General features: G+C 42.0%; 1 protein-coding gene across 1 annotated transcript in view; it reads right to left on the reverse strand.

Moving 5' to 3' along the window:
* The window catches only part of LOC112249528 (BMP/retinoic acid-inducible neural-specific protein 3-like), an 87,520-nt gene that overhangs the window by 22,648 nt on the left and 39,138 nt on the right, over positions 1-25,734 (reverse strand). The window contains exons 2-3 of the mRNA XM_024419338.1: positions 10,806-11,148; positions 1,932-2,122 (exon numbers count right to left, since the gene is read on the reverse strand). Of these exons, the coding sequence (XP_024275106.1) occupies positions 1,932-2,122; positions 10,806-11,017 (403 nt within the window). The 5' untranslated portion in view covers positions 11,018-11,148. The remainder of the gene's footprint in view (positions 1-1,931; positions 2,123-10,805; positions 11,149-25,734) is intronic.

The following is a 25,734-nucleotide window of genomic DNA, read 5'->3' on the forward strand; positions in this document are numbered from 1 at the left end:
GTGCTACCTGTCCCAGACCTATTATTTGACCGTGCTGGTCATTTATGAACATTTGAACATCTTGGCCATGTTCTGTTATAATCTCCACCCGGCACAGCCAGAAGAGGACTGGCCACCCCTCATAGCCTGGTTCCTCTCTAGGTTTCTTCCTAGGTTTTGGCCTTTCTAGGGAGTTTTTCCTAGCCAACGTGCTTCAACACCTGCATTGCTTGCTGTTTTGGGTTTTAGGCTGGGTTTCTGTACAGCACTTTGAGATATCAGCTGATGTACGAAGGGCTATATAAATACATTTGATTTCATCTAATTTCAGTTTGTGTGGTTGTTAGTTTAGCTTTCTCTAACTTTGTAGCAAGTCTGGTCTGCATGGTGTAGTGCTTAAGAAAGATAAAAAGGCGCCTATTGTTGGAACTACTTCAGAGGTGTTGTAAAGATGTGCGCTGAGATTCAGGAAGCAAGTTCAGGGTAAATAAATAAACACAACATAATCAGAAACACGAACAACATTACATAACTGACACAGGAACAGAAACAATGATGCCTAGGGAAGGAACCAAAGGGGGTGACATATAGGGAAGGTAATCAGGGAAGTGATGGAGTTCAGGTGAGTCTAATGAACCGCAGGTGCGGGTAACGATGGTGACAAGTGTGCGCCATAACGAGCAGCCTGGTGACCTAGAGGTCGGAGAGGGAGCACACGTGACAGGTGTCCTATATCTTTTCTAACTGTTGCGTATACAGTATCTGGTTTTAATGCCCACTCTAGAGTGCCCTTCTAGCCAATCAGAAACTATTATTCAACAATGCTGTGGAATAGTAGCAAAGTATAAACTGGGTGGTTCAAGCCCTGAATGCAACAGGTATGACAAAATGTTTATTTTTACTTTTCCAATTACGTTGGTAACCAGTTTAAAATAGCAATAAGGTCCTTCTGAGGTTTGTGGTATATGGCCAATATACCACGGCTAAGCGCTGTGGTATATTGTTTCATCATTTCATCATTCTTAAGAACAGACCTGAGCTGTGGTATATTGGCCATATACACCACACCCCTTCATGCCTAATTACTTAAATATACCACACCCCCTCTGGCCTTATTGCTTAAATATACATTCAGATTCAGAGATAAGGCAGGGCGTAATCCGTATTATATATTCTTCTTCCTCCGCTGCAGAAAGGTGCCCTTAATATCCCATGTTCCAGAACACGGACAGGCAATCAATTTATAACCCCAGTCAGCAGCGAGCAACACATCTCTGGCTCATGGCCAAGCACTAGCTCCTCATCTTCCTCTCCTCATACTAGTCTGAATTGGTTGTGTGCCAGAGCATGGAGGTTACATTGCATCAGCCAGCACAGCAGTGTTTGTGTGTGTGGGCATTTTACGGAGCCACTCATAACTACGACCTTTCCAGGAGCCCGGCTGAGGTAATCGACAAGTGTTGCTTTCCAACAGGAAACCCATTCCCTTGGCTGCCCCGACATCCCCATTGCTTTGTAGCTGAAATAAGCTGTTCTCCTGTAAAGAGCAACCACCCTCACAGCATTGTCCACATGTCTATCAAAGCACAACAATGCAGTGTCGCTGAGGGTTATAGTGTACATGTATTGAGGTTTTTAAAATGGGCTTTATTGATGTAGATAACACATTCTTGAAAGGTCTTCTTCTGAATTCGTATAGGCTGCTGTACCAATATTGTACATGTCCTGCCGTCAGTGGAATTGATCTAGATACAGATCTTTAAACATCAGCATTTTTGTGGTTCTGGGAATTTACTCACAGATTACACAAAGATTATCAGAGTACCGTACCCCCTATCCTAACCATTAGGGGGATGAAAAAATATATGACCCTGTATCAGTTGATAGGGGTCAACTTCTACAGCTATACCTCCTCCTGCATTCCCACATAATTCCCACAGTGGTTTGTTTACCTCCCAGTGTGGCCGACAGCAGAAAGTGAGTCCCATACTTCCTGATCAGGTTGTCAGTGATAAGCTGGGTGGTGGGTCTCCGACCCAGTAGACGGATGTTACGGATGAACTCTGGCGTCAGGGGCAACGGCGACTCCAGGAAGTCTCTCCTCTCCACAGCCAGGTTGTTCACCTTCCACCTCCCAAACTCCCTGGAAAGGAGATGACAGGGAGGATAAGACGCCATTGAAGATGCTGTTTGGTAAATAAGACTCACTAATTACGTGATGGTATTAATGATTTTCTGTCAATCTGTCCTGTCTGTCTGGCAGAAGAGTAGGGGAGAGGTGAATCTACGGGGGGCAGCCATCAACCACATTGCCTCGCCTCACTGCATCATTAGCTTTAAGTTCTGACAGAGAGATGGGGGGAGAGAGAGAGAGAGAAAGGAGAGAGCAAAAGAGAGCGAGAGAGAGAATAGAGAGTTATTCCAAAACAGGTACCATTTGGAAGATGAATGTAGCTGGGGAGGAGACTGCTCTCAAAGCGAACAGCTGACAGGTGCTCTCCTTAATAACCACATCATGACAGAAATGTGTAGTGACAGTGAAACCCATAGACATCGGCCCATCTCTAACACTCAATACAACTCATAATGAGGGAAGAAAGAAAAGCGCAGCAAAGGAAATGCTGGAGGCGGCTGTAAAGTTCTGAAAGCCGGCTGAACAAAATATTTCTCATGAAATATTTGTCTGTAGATGTGACATCCTCCTCTGTTTACATTGACAAACATTACTAAATTATTCCGAATGCACCCTTAAAGATGGGAGCTTCGTATGCCGTCACGACTTGACAGACTTTGTTTGCATTAATCTGCTGTGTTTAAATAATCCTAGTATCTAGTATTTTAATTGGCTCTGACAGGTTCAGAGAATATTTCTGTGAGTCAGGTTGAAATGAACATGCGCTGTGTCAGTTAGCTGGAGGCTACAGTAGAAGTTATGTCATGTAGGAACGCATAGGCCTTATTGCCAGTTGTTTTTCCTCTTCTGTCCATCCCTCTGTCTTGAATTGCTATACTTCAATGTATTTCTCTCTCCTCCTCCACCACACACACAAAAAATACACACATACACACACTCCCTAACTACTCTCACAGGTACGGGTTAGCACTAAATGATGCACTGCCGTGTGAAGTGGAGGCTTGTCTGCTATAATCAGAATAGGTTGGACATCCTGGGCTGTAGGTGATGGATGGAGGGAGGATGGCCTTTTGATGGAAGATATATCACATTAAAGCAAGAGTAATGAGGGAAAGCATCACACCCAGATGTTTGATGGATTCAATCATGGTAAAAACCCTGAGTGCAACCTGCTTCTTATGGGGCAATGTGGAATTATGTCAAATCATTTCAAGCTGCTCTTGTAGAGTCAGTAATGTAGCAATACATTTACTTTGTATAATATACATTTGCATGTGTCCATTTATGGAAACGCTTTCTGAAATACATACATGAAACATACAGTGTAATAAATATACAGTTTATACGCATATACTTCTAATTTTAGACATGGCCCTTGAGTAATTTGTCAGTCAGTTACACCTAGCATAACCATTAATCCTGACCTCTTTTCACTCCATACATATAAATTCCTCTTCAACTGGCATACTATCGTATCCCTCACCAATTCTAACTAGCTTTGCTATGTTAGAGCTGAACTCGCCAGTTCAAAGGTATCGCACGTAAGACGCAAGAGAGGGGAGAGAGAGAGAGGAGTGAGAAGAGGGGGGAGAGAGAGAGAGAGAGAGGGGGGAGAGAGAGAGAGGAGTGAGAAAAGAGAGGGGAAAGAGAGAGGAGTGAGAAAAGAGAGGGGAGAGAGAGGAGTGAGAAAAGAGGGGAGAGAGAGGAGTGAGAAAAGAGGGGAGAGAGAGGAGTGAGAAAAGAGACGCGAGAGAGAGAGAGGAGTGAGAAAAGAGGGGAGAGAGAGGAGTGAGAAAAGAGGGGAGAGAGAGGAGTGAGAAAAGAGAGGAGAGCGAGAGAGGAGTGAGAAAAGAGAGGGGAGAGAGAGGAGTGAGAAAAGAGGGGAGAGAGAGGAGTGAGAAAAGAGGGGAGAGAGAGGAGTGAGAAAAGAGAGGGGAGAGAGAGGAGTGAGAAAAGAGAGGGGAGAGAGAGGAGTGAGAAAAGAGGGGAGAGAGGGAGTGAGAAAAGAGGGGAGAGAGAGGAGTGAGAAAAGAGAGGAGAGAGAGGAGTGAGAAAAGAGAGGAGAGCGAGAGAGGAGTGAGAAAAGAGACGCGAGAGGAGTGAGAGAAGAGAGGGGAGAGAGGAGTGAGAAAAGAAAGGGGAGAGAAAGAGGAGAGAGAGAGAGAGAGAGAGAAGGAGAGGAGTGAGAAAAGAGAGGGGGGAGAGAGAGAGAGGAGTGAGAAAAGAGAGGGAGCAAAGGAACAGGTAAGGAAAGTGTAGCCTCAAATCCCCTCTGTCCCCTTTATCTTATCTTAACCCCCCATATACCTAATGGCATGTCCACCGGGAAGTGAGATGAAATGGATTTCACCATGGTGCAGTTTTCGGCGTTCTGCCGTCGTTCCTTATACTAGACCATGCAGTTATTATTTATATCTTTCTCTCATCACTGTACTGTACGTAGCTACATTGGTTTCATTTGCGATACCGTTAATTCATTTTCACACATCTCATTGTTGGACTATTTCTGGGAGTGGAGATTATGAGAGCTGAGATTTCTGAGAACTGGGATACTGTATCTTGGCCTGCATACTGCATCTACCTTGGTTTTCATTTAAAAGCAACACATATGCACTGAGCCTCCTCACTAATACCCTTAGACAAAAAGGTGTTATCTAGAACCTAAAATGGTTCTTCAACTGTCCCCATAGGAGAACCCTTTGAATAACCCTTTTTGGTTCCAGGTATAACCCTTTTGGGTTCCATGAAGAACCCTTTCCACAGAGGGTTCTACCTGAAACCAAAAAGGGTTCTCATATGGGGACAGCCAAAGAACCCTTTTGGAAACCCCTTTTTGTAAGAGTGTATGGGTATGAAATCAAAAACCAAGGTCTTTTTCAGGTTTCCAAAAGACAGTTTAAAATTTGACGCATTGCAGCCTTAACTAAATATGTAATTCACCCTGTGACCTTCTCTATGCAATTTGGCGCCAACACACCCACTTATGTTATTCAAATGCAATATGTCAAAAACAAGGAGATACACACACATAGCCTACGGTTGCCTACACCCTGTTGTCTATGGCAACTGTCACTTGGCAATGGATGCCTAGGACAGGTGGTGCAGCGGAACCCCGTCTCTACTCATGTTGACTGAGGGAAACACTGTTTCACTCGCTAAATCACTGAGTGATTCCCCAAACAGGAAAACAGCCTTCATTTACCTGTTATAGGACTCATTAAAATTATTTCAAATTCAATCAGGAGGAGATGGTGCGATTTCATTACTGCAGCGTAGAAACACGCCGCCACTGTAACTAGAAGTACCCAGTTGTGGTAATTCATCTTCTCTCTGTCAGTGAGGATTATGAGAATTTAGCAGAGATCCAAAACTCTGCAGGAGCAGAACTGGGCAGGAAAATAATATTGTCACTTTCCATCTCCTCAAGTCTCTTTTGCTGTGAAATGATCTGTTATGGGCCAGGGAATAGATTGTCAGATATGAGAGGTCATTTGAAAACCAACAAACAGTGTGGTGGACTGTTTGGCTATGCTGCAATCTCTGAGAATTGGCAACAGAGTGGACATGCTTGTCAGCATGCCACATATTAACAGAGACAGAGGCAATTAGTACAACCTGCATGCACTTTAATACAAAATGGCCACCACACAATTCCACAATAAAACCAAAAGTTGTCTGTCAAAGTCGGCAAAGCAATGTCTACACGGCAGGGGTAGTCTAGTCAAGTACTATTTGAGAAGGTCCGGTCACACAAAATCTCCTAGGTGACAATGGTCCGAATGGATATTGTCACTTATCGGCGTAGTAACAAACCCCCACCTCGCATCCCATGCGATCTCAAACTGTTCAAACTGTTCACACTCCTTTTTTTGGCAGAGAGGAAATGTTGCAGTTCTAATGCTCATTTCCTGTAATTCTACAGATTTTGCTGTAGAATTACAGGAAATTCCCCCCATTAAACATGGACTGGTTGTAATTTAGCGTGCCTCAGACACAACCTTGAGGCTGACAGTAGCCTCTCAGGGGACTGTCTGATAATGCAGAGTAATAAGTATTAAGAGCCTACTAATCACTTGGCCACATGATAAGACTATTAATCTTACCACCCATGAAGCTCAGGCCACAGAGCTAGGTTTGGCCGCACTAGCCAGGGGAGATATATATATATTTTTAAACTTCAACGCGGGAAGCCGATACCCATAGCCCATTAAACACCCAACACAAATCCATAGATTTCATAGTCCCGTCTGCAGTTTCCCGGTGCATGTTCAATACCCTTCCAAGCCATGATGAATGGTATTTATGGCATAATTGCCACTAATTTCATATAACAAGCCAATATATGAAATTGTGTTTAGCGTGACAAATCATCAGTTACTTTCCCTGCACTAAAGTAATCAACATATTTTACCTGATCAGATTTCAGAATATGCATATGGGCCCTTGCTTGTAATAACCTTGATCCACAATAGCTTGATCCACAATCACCCACAATAGCTATATTATGTAGGTGTCTAGGTGCATAGATTTAAAAAAAAATGTATTTACATAGATAAGAACATTTCCACAATTGCTACACAAGTAGGTGCCATTTTGTCATTCTAGTTTACTTGCTAGAGAAAGGAAAGTTCTTCACTCCTCTCCAAGGGCCTTTATTGAACTGAAGGAACTGCAATGAAGTCAAATGAGGTGAAGTGAATAATGTTTCCACTAGATCATTATAAAAGGGGTGAGGTGAGGTCTTTCCACATAAGTGTTCAAGGCCTTCCTGCCAGTGGTATTTACTTCACACCTTTAAACCCCACATGAGACTGAACATACTTAAGTGGATAAAACATGAATCCGGCTTTGATGCATTTCAGAATATGCATATGGCTCTTGTGGTCCACTCTGTCCATCTATGCCCTCCCCCGCCCTCCCTTAGGCAAATCAGATCACACCTCCAATCTGCTCCTCCCTTCCTATAGGCAGAAACTCAAACAGGAAGAACCCATGGTAAGGACTGGTCAACGCTGGTCTGACAAATCGGAATCCATGCTTCAAGATTGTTTTGATCACGCGGACTGGGATATGTTTCGGGTTGCCTCTGGGAATAACATTGATGTATACACTGACACGGTGACTAAATTTATCATGAAGTGCATAGGAGATGTTGTTCCCACTGTGACGATTAAAACCTATCCAAACCAAAAACCGTGGATAGATGGCAGCATTCGTAGAAAACTGAAAGCGTGAACCACGGCAAGGTGACTGGGAATATGATTGAGAACAAACAGTGCAATTATGCACTTCGTAAGGCAAGCAAACAGGCAAAACGTCAGTACAGAGACAAAGTGGAGTCGCAAATCAACAGCTCAGACACAAGACGTATGTGGCAGGGACTGCAGACAATCACGGATTATAAAGGGAAAACCAGCCACGCCGCGGACACAGAAGTCTTGCTCCCAGACAAGAGAAACACCTTTCCTTTGCACGCATCGAGGAAAACACTGCTCCCGTTGAATGTGAGCTGTCGTTCTCCGTAGCCAATGTGAGGGACATTTAAGTGTGTTAACCCTCACAAGGGTTAACGGGATCCCTAGCCGAATCCTCAGAGCATGCACAGACCACCAGCTGGCTGGAATGTTTAAGGACATATTCCATTTCTCCCTATCCCAGTCTGTTGCCCCCACTTACTTCAAGATGTCCACCATTGTTCCTGTACCCAAACAAAAAAAGCTTAGGTAACTGAACTAAATTACTATTGCCCCGTAGCACTCACTTTAGTCATCATGAAGTGCTTTGAGAGGCTAGTGAGGGATCATATCACCTAAACTTTACCCGACACACTATACCCATTGCAACTTGCATACTGCCCCAATAGATCCATGGATGACGCAATTGCCATCGCACTGGCCCAACCCATCTGGACAAGAGGAATATGTAAAAGGAATATGTAAGAATGCATTTAATTGACTACAGCTCAGCCTTCAACCATGGTACCCTCCAAGCTCATCACTAAGCTCGGACTAAGGCTGGGTCTGAACGCTGCCCTGTGCAACTGGGTCCTGGACTTCCTGATGGGCCGCTCCTGGGTTGTGAAGGTAGACACTGACACCCCCACTACGCTGATCCTCAACATAGGGGCCCCACAGACAGTATGGTGAAAAATGCGCAACAGCACATTTTTAACTTCAGGAGGTTGAAGAAATTCGGCTTGGCCCCTAAGACCCTCAAACTGTACCATTCAGAGCACCCTGTCAGACTGTACCAGCGCCTGCTAGGGCAACTGCACCGTCCGCAACCGCAGGACTCTCCAGAGGGTGGTGCGGTCTGCCAAACGCATCACCGGGGGCACACTGCCTGTCATCCAGGACATCTACAGCACCCGTTATCACAGGAAGGCCAAGAAGATCATCAAGAACCTCAGCCACCTAAGCCACGCCCTTTTAACCCTGCTACCAACCAGAAGGTCGGTACAGGGTCAGTACAAGTGCATCAAAGCTGGGGCCAAGAGACTGAAAAACAGCTTCTATCTCAAGCCCATCAGACTGTAAACAAAAAAATAATGCAACATGTAAAGTGTTGGTCCCATGTTTCATGAGGTGAAAGTCAATACTTGCCAGCCTCCGCTCAGTACCCCGCTCTGAACTTTAGTCATTGTCACTAGCCGGCTAGTACCCGGTTACTCTACCATGCAACTTAGTATTCTCCCCTATAGTCAAGGAACACTGGTCACTAATAATGTTTACATACTGTTTTACCCATTCATATCTACAGTGCATTCGGAAAGTATTCAGACCCCTTCCCTTTTTCCACATTTTGTTACGTTACAGCCTTATTCTAAAATTGATTAAATAAAAAAAAATATCCACACACAATACCAGATAATGACGAAGTGAAAACATGTTTGAGAGAATTTTTGCAAAATAAAAAACCGATATACCTTATTTACCTACGTTGACTCTGTTTTCATTGATTATCCTTGAGATGTTTCTACAACTTAATTGGAGTCCACCGGTGGTAAATTCAATTGATTGGACATGATTTGGAAAGGCACACACATGTCTATATAAGGTCCCATAGTTGACAGTGCATGTCAGAACAAAAACCAAGCCATGAAGTCGAAAGAAATGTTTGCAGAACTCCAAGACAGGATTGTGCCGAGGCACAGATCTGGGGAAGGGTACAAAAACATTTCTGCAGCATTGAAGGTCCCCAAGAACATGGAAGAAGTTTGGAACAACCAAGACTCTTCCTAGAGCTGGGTGCCTGGCCAAACTGAGCAATCTGGGGAGAAGGGCCTTGGTAAGTTAGGTGACCAAGAACCCGGTGGTCACTCTAACAGAGCTCCAGAGTTCCTCTGTGGAGATGGGAGAACCTTCTAGGAGGACAACCATCTCTGCAGCACTCCACCAATCAGGCCTTTATGGTAGATTGGCCAGACGGAAGCCACTCCTCAGTAAAAGGCACATGACAGCCTACTTTAAGTTTGCCAAAAGGCACCTAAAGGACTCGAGATTCTCTGGTCTGATGAAACCAAGTTTGAACTATTTGGCCTAAATGCAAAGCGTCATGTCTGGAGGAAAGCTGCCACCATCCCTACAGTGAAGCATGGTGGCAACATCATGCTGTGGGGGTGTCTTTCAGCGGCAGGGACTGGGACCCGAGTAAGGATCGAGGGAAAGAGGAACAGAGCAAAGTACAGAGAGATCCTTGATGAAAACTTTGCTCCAGAGTGCTCAGGACCCCAAACTGGGGAAAAGGTTCACCTTCCAACAGGACAATGACCTTAAGTATACAGTCAAGACAACGCAGGAGTGGCTTCGGCAAAAATCTTTGAATGTCCTTGAGTGGCCCAGCCAGAGCCGGACTTGAACCCGATTGAACATCTCTGGAGAGACCTGAATATAGCTGAGCAGCAACGCTCTCCATCCAACCTGACAGAGCTTGAGATGATCTACAGAGAAGAATGGGAGAAACTCCACAAATACAGGTGTGCCAAGCTTGCAGCATCATACCTAAGAAGACTCGAGGCTGTAATCGCTACCAAAGGTGCTTCAACAAAGTACTGAGTAAATTGTCTGAATACTTACGTGAATGTGATATCAGTTTTTTATTTTTAACAAATGTTTATAGAAATATTTGCACCAGTTTCTGCTTTGTCATTATGGGGTATTGTGTGTACATTGAGGAGGGGGAAAAAAACTATTTAAATCAAAATTAGAATAAAGTTGTAACTTAACAAAATGTGGATAAAGTCAAGGGGTCTGAATCCTTTCTGAATGCACTGTATATACTGCATTCTAGTCAAGACCTATCCTATTTAACCATTGCTGTACATATAGTATTATTCAGATATACTACATATTCTATCTACATATTGTACCATCACACACACATTTCATATAAATATTTAAAAAACACACAATATTTCTAAATTTCTTAATTCCATTATTTTACTTTTTAGATGTGTTTATTGTGGTGTATTGTTAGATATTACTGCATTGTTGGAGCTAGGAACACAAGCATTTCATTATACCTTCAATAACACCTGCCAAATATGCAACTGATACAATTTGATTTAACTTTAGATTCTCCCAACACCAGACTACCTGTGGTCTGACTCTCCTGTATGTAAGAGAACTCTGCTATGGAGACTCACCCCTTTAACTGTAAACCCCTTACGTATAAACCCTGATATGAGACTAACCTGTATATCTTGTAGCGGGTGGAGAAGCCCTGCCGGTTCCTCTCGACGAAGTCTGTGTATTCCTGGGAGTGGTGGAAGGGGCCCTTATCGGACAGCAGCCAGTCCAGGGGCCCCCCAGGGCGGTCATGGGGCAGGCTGGCCAATGCAGGGGCCCCGGTCAAGAGCCAGAACCAGACCCAGCAGTGCAGGATCAGAAAGCCCCATAGAGCCATCAGAGGTTGAGGGAGGGAGGGAGGGAGGGAAAGAGGGAAGGGATCAGCAGTGGAAGGGATTCCCACACGTGAGCTTACACCTCCTCTGGGATGACAGGTGGATCTGCATTCCCTCACCTCCCCCGGATGACCTGGGAGTGAGAGACATCATTGTCACTTGAGAAATGAATGCTCTTATAATCATCAAGCACCTTCATAATTTTAGAGATCCCATACTGACAAGTAACAAAAGAAATCTGATCTCTTTAGCTCTTATGGATTAAGTCACTAGACATCTGTTTTAAGACTAGCCTGCTGTTCCATCTCTAGTCCAAGCCTCCCATCTTCCTCCTAAGAGTTGTCAATTTCTCCCTGCAGCCGTGACCAAACCAGATGCTTGTTTTTTTTTAAAGTCCCATTACTGTATTCTGATGACAATCTGTCAAGTGAACTCAGCCATGTGACCATGTGTGTGGGAGTGTTTCAGAAATCATTATTCTCAAACAATAGCACAAGACACCAGGGGGTGGGGGGTGGACATGGGAGCAGGTGCTAGGAGATGAGAGAAAGAGCGTTATGGAGAGAGAGAAAGAGATAAGAGAGACTGGGAGAAAAAGAGAGCTAGAAAGGGAGGAGAGAGAGAAAAAGAGAGAAGTGTGAGAGAAGGTGTGTGCGCGCATCATGTGTGTGACTACAATGAATTGCAGACTGGGTGTTATTCACAAAAAAGTGAATATCCCTCACCAATGCAAACACAGGCTTTATCTGGTTCACAATGTGATCACACCAGATTCAAAAGCTCCGATTTTGCTGCATGACATTTAATTCCTCAGTGCAGACATCTGTGTATGGCAATACATATTGATGAGATGTGTATGTGCATGTCTGTCTGTGTGTGTGTGTGTGTGTGTGTGTGTGTGTGTGTGTGTGTGTGTGTGTGTGTGTGTGTGTGTGTGTGTGTGTGTGTGTGTGTGTGTGTGTGTGTGTGTGTGTGTGTAGGGTGTTAGGGGTGGTTGGATCTGAGTAAGTACACAGCAGGGAGCCAACAATGGAGAGCAGTTCATTTTAGCACAGTGGTGTTCCACATAGTGAGGGAGGTATGGAAGCCATGAAACACTGCAACCATTGCTATCCTCAGTAATTCCCTTATAACTTTGTTTCTGTGGCTGTTGTTAATGTTAAACAGTGAGTTAGCCTTTCAGCTTTTACAACATTCATGCAACAGCAACACTATTTCCACCAAGTCAATTGGACCCACTGCAGCACGTAGGGTTTACATGGCTTTTTGTAAACATTGTGTAAAAGTGACCTTCGCTTACAGCGAGGGGACTGTCTAACCTGTTAACATTAGAAAAGAGTACAGGGGTCATGTTTAAAGACGCTTTCTTTTATCATCCAACAGGCATGGGGCCAAACAAACACCGATGCAGGAAGGAAAACTATTTAGTCTCTCTCTCTCTTTCTAGCTGACTTTCTCTCTCACTTATCATCATCTCTATTCTCTCTACCTGCTCAATGTAAAAGTCCAGAATGTAAACATGTATCTGTCCACAGATTCAGACAACACCACCTCTATAATCACATTAACAGGCAACACAGACCCAACTAACCAGATTATTATCTGTCTGAATCATATCCGGTACACAACATTAACACTTTACAAGGGCATTACTCGATCACATATGTGCTTGCATACGCAAACATAAACATTACATTTTCAAACATGGTTAAAATGCCATCCTTGAGCTGCAATAAATATCATAATTTGGTAATATTTTGGTATTTTATTAGGATACCCATTTTCTGTTGCGAAAGCAGCAGCTTCTCTTCCTGGGGTCCACACATAACATGACATGATACATAAGGAATAAACTCAGATTTTCTGTACATTACCTTGGAAATAATGGACGATGGCACAGGATGAGGCAGAGCCGAGTCCCTTTGTGGAGTTCATTTTTCCAAGGTAACATACAGAGGCATTTATCCCACTTATACCACCATGGCCAAATAAACAATATGAAAGTACACATTTAGTGGTATAAATACTTTTTTCTACATTAATATTAAAAAAATGTATAAGCAAATTCATACTTTCTCACCTTTTGGTTGCAAGAGAACTAATCGTTCGTTCAATTAGTTCCATATTTATGGACACGACCCAGTCGTTCGTTCTTTATGTTCCATTGCCATGCTCAGTGGCCAACGTTCTTATCCATTCCTTGCTGCTAGCTAACCAACTAACTATTGCTACACGGTCACACATTTTATTTTGTTGTGTATGTATAAGCTATTTATCCTGCTTATACCACCATTGCCAAAAAAAACAATACTATAAGCACCAGTGAAAGCTGCTGAGGGGAGAACTGCTCATAATGGCTGGGAAGGAGTGAATGGAATGTCATCAAACAAATGGAACCAATGTGCTTTTAACACGAGCCTGTACTCCCCAATTAAGGTGCCACCAACCTCATGTGATAAGCGCACATTTACCGGTAGAAATACAATATTTTCATTGATATTTTCATTTATAGTGCATTCGGAAAGTATTCAGACCCCTTCACCTTTTCCACTTTGTTATTCTAAAATGGACTAAATAGATTTTTTCCTCATCAATTTACACACAATAACCCATAATGACAAAGCAAAAACAGGTTTTAAAATGTTTTGCAACAAAACGTAAATGTCACATTTATATAAGTATTCAGAACTTTACTTTGTTGAAGCACCTTTGGCAGCGATTACAGCCTTGTCTCTTTGTGGGTACGACGCTACAAGCTTGGTGCATGACGCTACAAGCTTGGTGATCCTCTCAAGCTCTCAGGTTGGATGTGGAGTGTCGATGGACAGCTATTTTCAGGTCTCTCCAGAGATGTTTGATCGGGTTCAAGTCCGGGCTCTAGCCGGTCCACTCAAGGACATTCAGAGACCTGTCCCGAAGCCACTCCTGCATTGTGTTGGCTGTGTGCTTAGGGTCATTGTCCTGTTGGAAGGTGAACCTTCGCCCCTAGTCTGAGGTCCTGAGCGATCTGGAGCAGGTTTTCATCAAGGATCTCTCTGTACTTTTCTCCGCTCATCTTTCCCTCGATTCTGCCTAGTCTCCCAGTCCCTGCCGCTGAAAAACATCCCCACAGCATGATGCTGCCACCACCATGCTTTACCGTAGGGATGGTGCGAAGTTTCCTCCAGACGTGATGGTGGCATTCAGGCCAAAGAGTTCAATCTTGTTTTCATCAGACCAGAAAATCTTGTTTCTTATGGTCCGAGAGTCCATTAGGTTCCTTTTGCCAATCTCCAAGCGGGCTATCATGTGCCTTTTACTGAGGAGTTGCTTCTGTCTGGCCACTCTACCATACAGGCCTGATTGGTGGGGTGATGCAGAGATGTTTGTGCTTCTGGAGGGTTCTCCCATCTCAACAGAGGAATTACGGAGGTCTGTCTGAGTGACCATTGGGTTCTTGGTAACCTCCCTGACCAAGGTCCTTCTTCCCCGATTGTTGAGTTTGGCTAGGCAGGCTCCAGGAAGAGTCTTGGTGGTTTCAAATTTATTCTATTTAAAATTATGTTGGCCACTGTGTTCTTGGGGACCTTTAATGCTGCAGACATTTTTTGGTACCCTTCCCAGATCTGTGCCTCGACACAATCCTGTCTCGGAGCTCAACATACAATTCCTTCGACCTCATGGCTTGGTTTTTGCACTAGAGGCGAAATAAATAGACAACTATTTAGGCGAGGTGCAGGCTAGCGGAATAAAACACATGAAAAATTAAAGGAGGAGCTGCACACTCTAGGAGGTCCAATGCAATAATTGAAAACCTAATAACCAACGTTTCAACAGACAAGCTGTCTTCATCAGGGTATAATGACAAACACTACAGGGTGACTAGTTTATAGTGTCAAAGGACACACATGTGTGTCTGTAATCATGGCTGGGTGTGGCCTGATATCATTGGTTAATTCTCAGATATAAAATTAACATACCAAAAACATTAAAGGATAGCATACGATCGTAGATACAAACATTTACAATAGCAAAATCACAAGAATGGCTTCAGATCGAAGTCTACGTCGAGACCGAAGGGAGTGAGGGTCTTTAAATTAAAGATCCAGGCAGCCTCTCATTTTAACAAATTGTCGAGGTCACCCCCTCTCCTTGCGAGGGTGACATGGTCGCTGCCGATATAAAGTAGGGACGAAATCAAGTGGTTTGTTTGCACAAAGTGGGCCGCAACTGGGTAAGTCGAGTTTTTGCACCTAATGTTGCTATGATGCTCCGAGATTTGTACGTTTAATTTGCACTTTGTTTTACCCACATCGTTTTTTATCACAAGGACAAGTTATAAGATAAATATCCTTAGTGGAGCACATGATAATGCCTTTGCACTGTCAACTGTGGGACCTTATATAGACAGGTCTGCGCCTTTCCAAAACATGTCCAATCAATTAAATTTACCACAGATGGACTCCAATCAAGTTGTAGAAACATCTCAAGGATGATCAATGGAAACAGGATGCACCTGAGCTCAATTTCGAGTCTCAGAGCAAAGGGTCTGAATGCTTATGTAAATAAGGCATTTCAGTCTATTTTTTAATACATTTGCAAAAATTTAAAAAAAAAACTTTTTGCTTTGTCATTATGGGGTATTGTGTGAGATTATTTATTTTTAAATCCATTTTAGAATACATTTGTAATGTAATAAAATGTGGAAAAAGTCAAGTGGTCTGAATACTTTCCGAAGGCACACAATATCTAGGTCAAATAGGGAAGATGCGTTGTGCCGTGAGGTGTTGCTTTATCTGTTTTTTTTAAACCAGGTTTGTTCATTCGAGCAATATGAGATGGAAAGTAGTTCCATGCAACAATGGCTCTATATAATATTGCACACTTTGTTTTAGGACTGTGGACTTTTTTTGAGGATTTGAGGACTCAAGGCCCCTGGTGGCATGTCTGGTGAGGTAAGTGTGTTTGTCAGAGCTGTGTGTAAGTTGACTATGCAAACAATTTGGAATTTTCAACACATTAAGGTTTCTTTTAAAAAGAAGAAGTGACGCCGTCAGCCTCTCCTCAACTCTTAGCCAAGAGAGACTGGCATGCATAGTATTCATACTGTATTAGCCCTCAGATTACAATGAAGAGCAAGACGTGCCACGCTGTTCTGGGCCAGAGGCAGATTAACTAGGTCATTCTTTGCAGCACTTGACCACATGACTGGACAATAATCACGATAAAACAAAACTACAGCCTGCAGTACTTGTATTTTTTTGAATGTGGTGCCAAAAAACAGCATTGCATTTCTTTATCATGGACAGACCTCTCCCCATCTTTATACCCATAGAATCTATATGTTTTGACCATGACAGTTTACAATCTAAGGTAACATCAAGTAATTGAGTCTCAACTTCATTAGCCACACCATTCATTACTAGATTCAGCTGAGGTCAAGAGCATATGGAATGATTCGTACCAAATACAATGCTCTTAGTTGTAGAGGCCAGTTTATTACAAGCCACCCATTCCAAAACTGACTGCAACTCCTTGTTAAGGGTTTCAGTGACTTCATTAGCTGTGTTTGCTGACATGTACAGTTGAAGTTGGAAGTTTACATACACCTTAGCAAAATATATTTAACTCAGTTTTTCACAATTCCTGACATTTAATCAAAGCAAAAAATCCCTGTTTTAGTTCAGTCAGGATCACCACTTTATTAAGAATATGAAATGTCATATTAACAGTAGAGAGAATGGTTTATTTCAGCTCTTATTTCTTTCATCACATTCAAAGTGGGTCAGAAGTGGGTCAGAATTGTTTAACTTGGGTCAAACGTTTTGGGTAGCCTTCCACAAACTTCTCACAATAAGTTGGGTGAATTTTGGCCCATTCCGCCTGACAGAGCTGGTGTAACTGAGTCAGGATTGTAGGCCTCCTTGCTCGCACACACTTTTTCAGTTCTGCCCACACATTTTCTATAGAATTGAGGTCAGGGCTTTGTGATGGCCACTCCAATACCTTGACTTTGTTGTCCTTGAGTTTGTTGTCTTGCCACAACTTTGGAAGTATGCTTGGGGTCATTGTCCATTTAGAAGACCCATTTGCAACCAAGCTTTAACTTCCTGACTGATGTCTTGAGATGATGCTTCAATATATCCACATCATTTTCCTCCCTCATGATGCCATCTATTTTGTGAAGTGCACCAGTCCCTCCTTCAGAAATGCTCCCCCACAACATGATGCTGCAACCCCCGTGCTTCACGGTTGGGATGGTTTTCTTCAGCTTGCAAGCCTCCCCCTTTTTCCTCCAAACATAATGATGGTCATTATGGCCACACAGTTATATGTTTGTTTCATCAGACCAGAGGACATTTCTCCAAAAAGTACGATCTTTGTCCCCATGTGCTGTTGCAAACCGGAGTCCGGCTTTTTTATGGCGGTTTTGGAGCAGTGGCTTCTTCTTTGCTGAGTGGCCTTTCAGGTTATGTCGATATAGGACTCGTTTTATTGTGGATATAGATACTTGTGTACCTGTTTCCTCCAGCATCTTCACAAGGTCTGTTGCTGTTGTTCTGGGATTGATTTGTACTTTTCGCACCAAAGTATGTTCATCACTAGGAGACAGTACGCGGCTCCTTCCTGAGCGGTCTGACGGCTGCGTGGTCCCATGGTGCATGGTCCCGCCTTCAGCCGTTTGGAAATTTCTCCCTAGGATGAACCAGACTTGTGGAGGTCTACAATTTTTTTCTGGGGTTTTGGCTGATTTCTTTTGATTTTCCCATGATGTCAAGCAAAGAGGCACTGAGTTTGAAGGTTGGCCTTGAAATACATCCACAGGTACACCTCCAATTGACTCAAATTATGTCAATTAGCTCAGAAGCTTCTAAAGCAATGACATCATTGTCTGGAATTTTCCAAGCTGTTTAAAGGCACAGTCAACTTAGTGTATGTAAACTTCTGACCCACTGGAATTGTTATACAGTGAATTATAAGTGAAATAATCTGTCTGGAAACAATTGTTGGAAAAATGTCTTGTGTCATGCACAAAGCAGATGTCCTAACCGACTTGCTCTAACTATAGTTTGTTAACAAGAAATTTGTGGAGTGGTTGAAAAGTTAGCTTTAATGGCTCCAACCTAAGTGTATGTAAACTTCCGACTTCAAATGAATATGGTTGAATCATCTGCATACATGGACACACAGGCTTTGTTTAATGCTAGTGGCAAGTCATTGGTAAATATAAAAAAGAATAGAGGGCCTAGAGAGCTGCCCTCCGGCACACCACACCCTGTATGTTTAACAATAGATAGGCTTCTATGAAAGCAAACCCCTCTGAGTTATTTTAGATAGATAGCTCTGAATCCACAATATGGCAGAGTTTGAAAAGCCATAAGATGTAAGTTCTCAGCAACAGTTTATGGTTAATAATATCAAAGGCTGCACTGAAATATAACAGTACAGGTCCCACAATCATCTTATTATCAATTTATTTCAACCAATCATCAGTCCTTTATGTCAGTGCAGTACGTGTTGAGTGCCCTTCTCTATAAGCATGCTGAAAGTCTGTTGTCAATTTGTTTACAGAGAAATAGCATTGTATTTGTCATAATCTGGACTCAGATTAAATATATGACAGATATACTCTATGGCCACTCCTATCATCCACAGTAGCTTTCCATCTAAGTCGTCAATGCCAGAAGGTTTGTCATCATTGAACAACAAAAAAAAGATCCACCTCTCTCACACTCACACTTTAAATAATTGAATCTTACAATGCCTTTCTTTCATTATTTAATTTGTTTTGATGCATGAATACGATGGCTCACTGTTCGCTGTTGGCATTTCCTGCCTAAGTTTGCCCACTTTGACAATTAAGAATAGGACTTGGAAATATGGAAATATAGATTAGCCTAATTATTTTACCTGAGCATGACCCCAAAACTAAGGACTTATTAGCCAGCCCTACACTGTTGTCATGGGTAACTGATTGGGCTCATGGATTCGAGTTCATCACGGAATGGCATGCTTTGAGCACAACTGAAAAGTGCTATTTACATGTGTAAAATGAATGCCATATGCTGCATTTGCTATAGGCCTATTGTATAGCTTTTTGTTGGTGACACTTTGATATTTCAATAATATGCAGCTGTTTAAAGGGCAAATCCACAGATGAAATAATAATGGTCGCCCCGCCTCTGTTTTGGCAAAAGGCTGAGGGATGGGCTTGGAGAAATGTAACCACTCTCAGATTAATAGACATAGTTATGGATACATGGACTGACGATCCTTATGTTTGGGTTCTCATGGAGTGTGACAGTTGAACTAAGCTCATGAGGCATTTATTATATCATATTCTTCAAGAATCAATGGAAATATATATAATTTATAAGTCTAAAAATGGATGTAGCAACTACAGATTGCCCCGTTAAGTCTATCAAAAGTGGGCAAGTTTGAGGATGGATTTGTTTGTTATTAACATGAATTAGATTGCCAAGAGTGGGCAAAGCTGTCAAGGCAAAGTGTGGCTACTTTGAAGAATCTCAAATATATTTGGATTTGTTGGGTTACTACATGAATCCATATTTGTTATTTCATAGCTGTAATGTCTTCACTGTTATTCTACAATGTAGAAAATAGTACAAATTAAGAAAAAGTTCATGAGTAGGTGTGTCCAAACTTTTGACTGGTACTGTAAATGTACACTGTAGCAACACCTCCCATTTAAGCGTTCCTGTCTCTTCTATAGATGTTATATCCTTGTATTGCTATTGCTGTATCGCAGAATAACTGATGAATTTACAAACGTTCAACACCGGTTGAATATGGCCGGTGTCAGTAAATGTTGGCAAAAAAGCATAATTCAATTGTTGCCAGGAGCACAGTTACAGTCACCAATGCTCTGGATAACATGAAAACATCCTAATCAACTCTGCTAGAGAGAGCAAAATGGTCAGAGTTTGGGTCGGGGCTCAAGCTTAAGATGATTCTTATGGCATTGTACACGGTCAGTGTGAACCAGATTGCCTTGACACAACGGGCCAAGCAAGCTGTACAAACAAAACGGAAACAACACAGGGCGTCTTATTTAATAAAATGGATTGCAGTCTGCCGTGAAGCATTCCTCCATGTATACGGGTAAGTGTCTAGCTAGATTTTCATATACTATACCTTTCTAATTTTGTCAGAAAGTTGTTTTAATATTAAGTTAAAACCTCTCTAGGGTATATGGGACGTTAGCATCCCATCTGGCCAACATCCAGTGAGATTGCAGAGAGCCAAATTCAAATACAGAAATACTCATTATAAAACTTCAGAAAACAAAAACATATTTTACATAGGTTTAAAGATGAACTTCTTGTGAATCGAACCACGGTGTCAGAATTTTTTAAATGCTTTACGGCGAAAGCATACCTTATGATTATTTGAGAACATAGCCTAGTTGAGAAATTATTACAAACAGTAACCAGCCAAGCAGAAGTGTTACAAAACTCAGAAATAGAGATCAAATTAATCCCTTACCTTGATAATCTTCATGCGGTTGCACTCAGAAGACATTAATTTACTTAATAAATGTTCCGTTTGTTCGATAAAGTCTCTTTATATCCAAAAACCTGTTTTGTTTGCGCGTTTTCTTCAGTAATCTACAGGCTTAAACGCAGTCAAAACAGGCAGAATAAAATCCAAATTGTATCTGTAAAGTTCATGGAATCATGTCAAACAATGTTTATATTCAAACCTCAGGTTGTTTTTAGCCGAAATGATCTATAATATTTCAACCGGACAATAACATCGTCAATATAAAAGGTAAACAAGAAATGCACTCTCTCGGGTTTGCGCATGAAAAAGCTCTGTGACACGTCAGGGTCCACTCATTGAGACTGGTCTTACTCCCTCATAAGAATACAAGCCTGAAAACGTTTCTAAAGACTGTTGACATCTAGTGGAAGGCATATGAACTGCAAATTGAGTCCTAAGTCAATGGATACTGTAATGGCATTGAATGGAAAAAAAAAAAAAAAACATACTTCCTGAATGGATTTGTCTCAGGTTTTCGCCTGCCAAATCAGTTCTGTTATACTCACAGAAACTTTAGAGTGTTTTCTATCCAAATCTACCAGTTATATGCATATCATATCTTCTGGGTCCGAGTAGCAGGCCGTTTAATTTGGGCATGCTTTTCATCCAAAATTCTGAATGCTGCCCCCTACCCTAGAGAAGTTAAAAGGTTACTATTAGCTAGCTAGCGGATGTTAGCTGGCTGGCTCGCTAGCTGACATTACGTTTATGATCTGTGTGTAGTAATGCTCTCAGAATACAATTTCGCATTGCCAGTTATAGCCTAATGTTAGCTAGCTAACTACCTAACATCGAACCTATTTGGTTAACTTTAGCTAGATATGACAATCGGTTTGTATTGCTAGTACTTTATGCATTAGGATTATGGTTTGTTGTTTAGCTAGCATGTCTAAACAAAAGACTCCACTTCACCAGATGATTACATGATCCATCAAGTTAGCCAGGTCTATCTGACGGCTATCTATTGTATAATAATGCCAAAATATTTGTATCTGGAATTTCTCTTTCAGCATCAGTAGGACACTCATTCACCAGTCACACAAGGAGAATGGTCTAATGCCTCCAGTCAAAAAGAGAGCTGGCCCAGCAGGCACAGGTTACACCTGAAGCATGAGGACTTGCAGCAAGTTGTGAACTTCATCAACAACTATGCAAAGGATAATGCAATGGTATTACGAGGATGCCACCCAGGACACAAACACTTGATGGAAAGCTGCCACCCTCCCATATGAGAAAAGCAGCGGTGTGGCGTCTCTACAAGGAATCGATGACAAAACTTGGTAAGTAAAGCATAAACACATTTTGATAATTTAATTTACCTCCAACATGAGTGGCGCTCCTTTTATTAATCTTACATATTTTTTTTGTAATTTTCTGTTTTACAACTTCGATGCTCTGGAGCCTGGTGTCATTGTCGACAAGGAGCATTTGGACTCAAGTCGGAACCTGGTTTCCGCTGCTGCGCAACACTGAAATCCTTTCTCCCAAAGATGGTCTTTCTGTACAAGCATCACCTGGACTGGACACAGCTAGACAAATATCTTTGAGAAGATCAGGGAATTTTGCGACGAAGATGCTATGGACGTCACATGCCCTGCACCAAAGTCAAGGGCAGGAGAGAAACAGGCTCTCTGATTATATATTATCTTGTTTATGCGTGGTTCGGACGGACCAGTTCATCACCGGGGGTGAGTTCCCAGTCATCAGCACTCTCTGCAGTGCCTCTATTCAAATGACTCTCTCCTAACACACACACCATATGTTGCTGCTATTTTTTTTATTCTGCTGCTCAGCCGTTTGACCCCTGATTGTATGCTCTTGTACATACTGCATATTTTCTTCATATTGGCACTCTGTTTTTGATATTGGTACTATGCAAGTAATCATTTCACTATACTGTTTAAACTTTCTGTAGAGACCCATCCACTTAGCAAGATGTGGCTGGAGGTTATAGCATTTATTTCACATGACTCATCAATCAAGTGTGTCTGGGTAAGCGTCATCTAATATTTATATTATATTTTTATCTGGATATTTTGTTTACCTGGAACTTTTTCTTATTTTAGGCTACTACGTTTACCACTTTTAGTCTTAATCTTTACTATACTACTCACTGTTTAGCACAAAACTAGCTAACTAGCTGACCGCCAGGTCGCAGTTGTAAATGAGAACTTGTTCTCAACTAGCCTACCTGGTGAAATAAAGGTGAAATAAAAAAATAATAAAATAAACATGACCTCACATGTGAATCCTTAAAGAGATGGGTGGGGTTGGCTTAAGATGGTGTGAACAATGCTGAATGGGTGTAGACAAAGAAGAGCTCTCCAGGAGGTACCAAAACATTCAAAGGCCATTTTCTCAAAACTGAGGTTACTTTAAACTATGAACTTTCAAAGCAGAATTACTTTCCCATTGTTCCTCAAATGCAGTGTATGAGATACCATTTTGTATTTATGTTTCTCTGCTTTTATCCAATGTAAAAAACACAATCTCAAATGTTTCTACATAAGACCGAATCAAGATGGTCGGTCACGTATGGAAAAAAAACAAAGCATGAGGGGAAAAAGAACATTCTGCAGTCCATTAATCAGTTGGTGTGTGTGCGCCGCTGCGGGGTTGAAGCTTTAACCCATAGGCTTGCCTCTCTCATCCCTTCCAGGCTTTTGGGAGGGAGGGTGGGTAATGAGCCTGTCATAGTGGATGTAAGCCATGTCCCCAAGCACTCTGGCAGCTTTCATGGCTGGGATAAGTTATTTTCTCTTCGGGTGCACAACTTCAGGATAGTCCTTGTTCCTCTCAAGTTCTTGGCTCTTTCCAGAACAGCTACCTTGTCCTTGAACCTGAGCACGATCAGCCTGGGCCAGTCACCTGGGCCAGTGGTGGGTTTTCCCAATCCCGTGGGAGTGCTCCACCTCAATCTTCCTGTGGTCCATCTTCAGTTTCTCCAAGATCATTTCCCTCACGTTGTCCTCAAATTTGGTCCAGGTTTCATGTGGAGATTCTTCAATTTCATCCAAAACAATGTTTTTCCACATTTAATTGTCCCTCGAGTCTGATTTCTCTGTCATGGTTATCATGGATTCACATACAGAACTTATGTCCTCCCTGAGTGACTTACAGATTGCTGTAATCTTGCCGTTTTCCTGCTGACACTAAATCGAGTTGACCCCGAGAGAACTGCAAACTGTTCTTTGGGTCCTGGACCTCTCTGGTCATGTAATCTATTATTTTATTAGATGACTCCACCAGTATTTGGACAAAACACTTGAAGCTATTTTCTTGTTGTTGTTGTAACAACTGCTTGTAGAACTATTTTTGTTTATTTAAAAGATCCTTCAACTGTGATAGAGAGACACCACTGTCCTTTACCATGGTATTTGTCATGGTAAAAATGTAAGCTATGCTGTTACTCCTCACAGTTCCAGACAGGGCAAGTAGCAAGGAAGATAGAAACAGCAACAAACAGCAGGGATATAGACAGTCACAAGTCCGAGACAAGCTGCGTCAAGCCCTCAAGGAAACCCCGCCAGCTTGATAGCCTAGCTGCCACTGTAAGCTGCCTATCTGCTATGGCAAGCAGCTCATCGGAGCCTTAGTCAGCAGGATCCCTGGACATATGGGAGTGGTCCCAGCAACTGATGCCAACCATGTTGCAGGATCCAAACTCAAAAGGTAACTAGTTACCAAACCTTTTCAATAAAACACTTTTTCAGAGACTTTCAAAACAACAAACAGCTCTCCCTCGTTCTGCATTCAATAGGAAGTGAGATTGTTGTTCACATTCTTTATATTATGTAGATACTAGGCCTGCAAGAATACTCCCTGTTTGGGATGTCATAATGCCTGGAGAAGTATTTATCCAAGGAACAACATCAGTATAGCAATCTACTGCTCTGCACAGCGTGACTGCAATGTAGGTGACCTGGAACACCACCATATATATATAGAAACAACAAGGATTGTCGTAACCGAGGCCGTGGCTGTGGCGTGAAAGGCCGTTTAATTATTACCAGCCGTAAGAGAGAGAACAAAGGCCCTAGTTGCTCCACTGAAATATTATTATACAGCCACTCAAATATTATTATACAGTACACAACATGGGCCAGCTATTAACCCAGGGCTGTTTGTAGCCACCGCACAAAGGCCAGAGATGGGTGTATGTTTGTTGAGCAATGTATGTGTGAAGTGCTCTGGGTGATAAGAATGCAAATGATTAGGGTGTCCAATCAAAACATATAAATATGTTAATTGTGTAGATATTCCTCTGAGGGCAACTAAATCAATAGCCAGAGAAAAAAAAGTGGTTAAAAATCTGGAAAATAGCATTGCGTCTGCTAGACTGGATGCTGTGCGAGAATTAAGAATAGCTCACAGGCTTATCATTGAACTCGTCATCTCTCTTCTCAAATCCGGAGGACATAAAACAGAGGTAAGATAGATGTCGATTTTGAGATATGACATGTAAAGTTCCTGTTATTTTTCAAAGACTTCGAAACACAAACCAGCTTATCTGTGAAATGTCAATAGAACACTGAGCAAGATTTTTATTTATTTATTTATTTATCAAAGCATTTTCCATTTAATTTAGTTTAATAGTTTATTTAGTTATTTGCAAAAACAACTTGAAGTCGACGACTTAAAATTCTCCAAAATTTCTACGAGAACTTATTATCAGATGTATTATCTTATGGAATCCAACTTTTGGGATATAATGTGAATGATCTGTGGCAGACTGGCTCGATTTGGTCTTACGTAGCATTTTTTTTAAATATATATTTTTTTACATTGGCTAAAAGTAGAGACTCAGAGCTAGAAAGGGGTATATCATACACTACAGTTGAGGAACAATGGGCAAGTAATTCTTTGAATGTTGATAAACTTGTAACCTCACTTTTGAGAAAATGGCCCTTGAATGTTTTGGTACACCTACTGGAGAGCTCTTTGTCTACACCCATTCAGCATCATCACACCCTCTTAAGCTTTAGCCCCACCCATCTCTTTAAGGATTCACATGAGGCCATATACTAAACAACCAAAGATTTCAAGGCTAAAGGCTGATTTATACTACAAGTGTGTTCGTAAATTCAATCTGGAATGCCAGAGTGTGCTCTGGTTGTTCATAAAGATGTCAGATTGTCCATTTGTAAATTCAGAGTGTTTCGCTCTCAGAGTGTTC

This window comes from Oncorhynchus tshawytscha, linkage group LG01 (assembly GCF_018296145.1).
Source record: "Oncorhynchus tshawytscha isolate Ot180627B linkage group LG01, Otsh_v2.0, whole genome shotgun sequence".
NCBI lineage: Eukaryota > Metazoa > Chordata > Actinopteri > Salmoniformes > Salmonidae > Oncorhynchus > Oncorhynchus tshawytscha.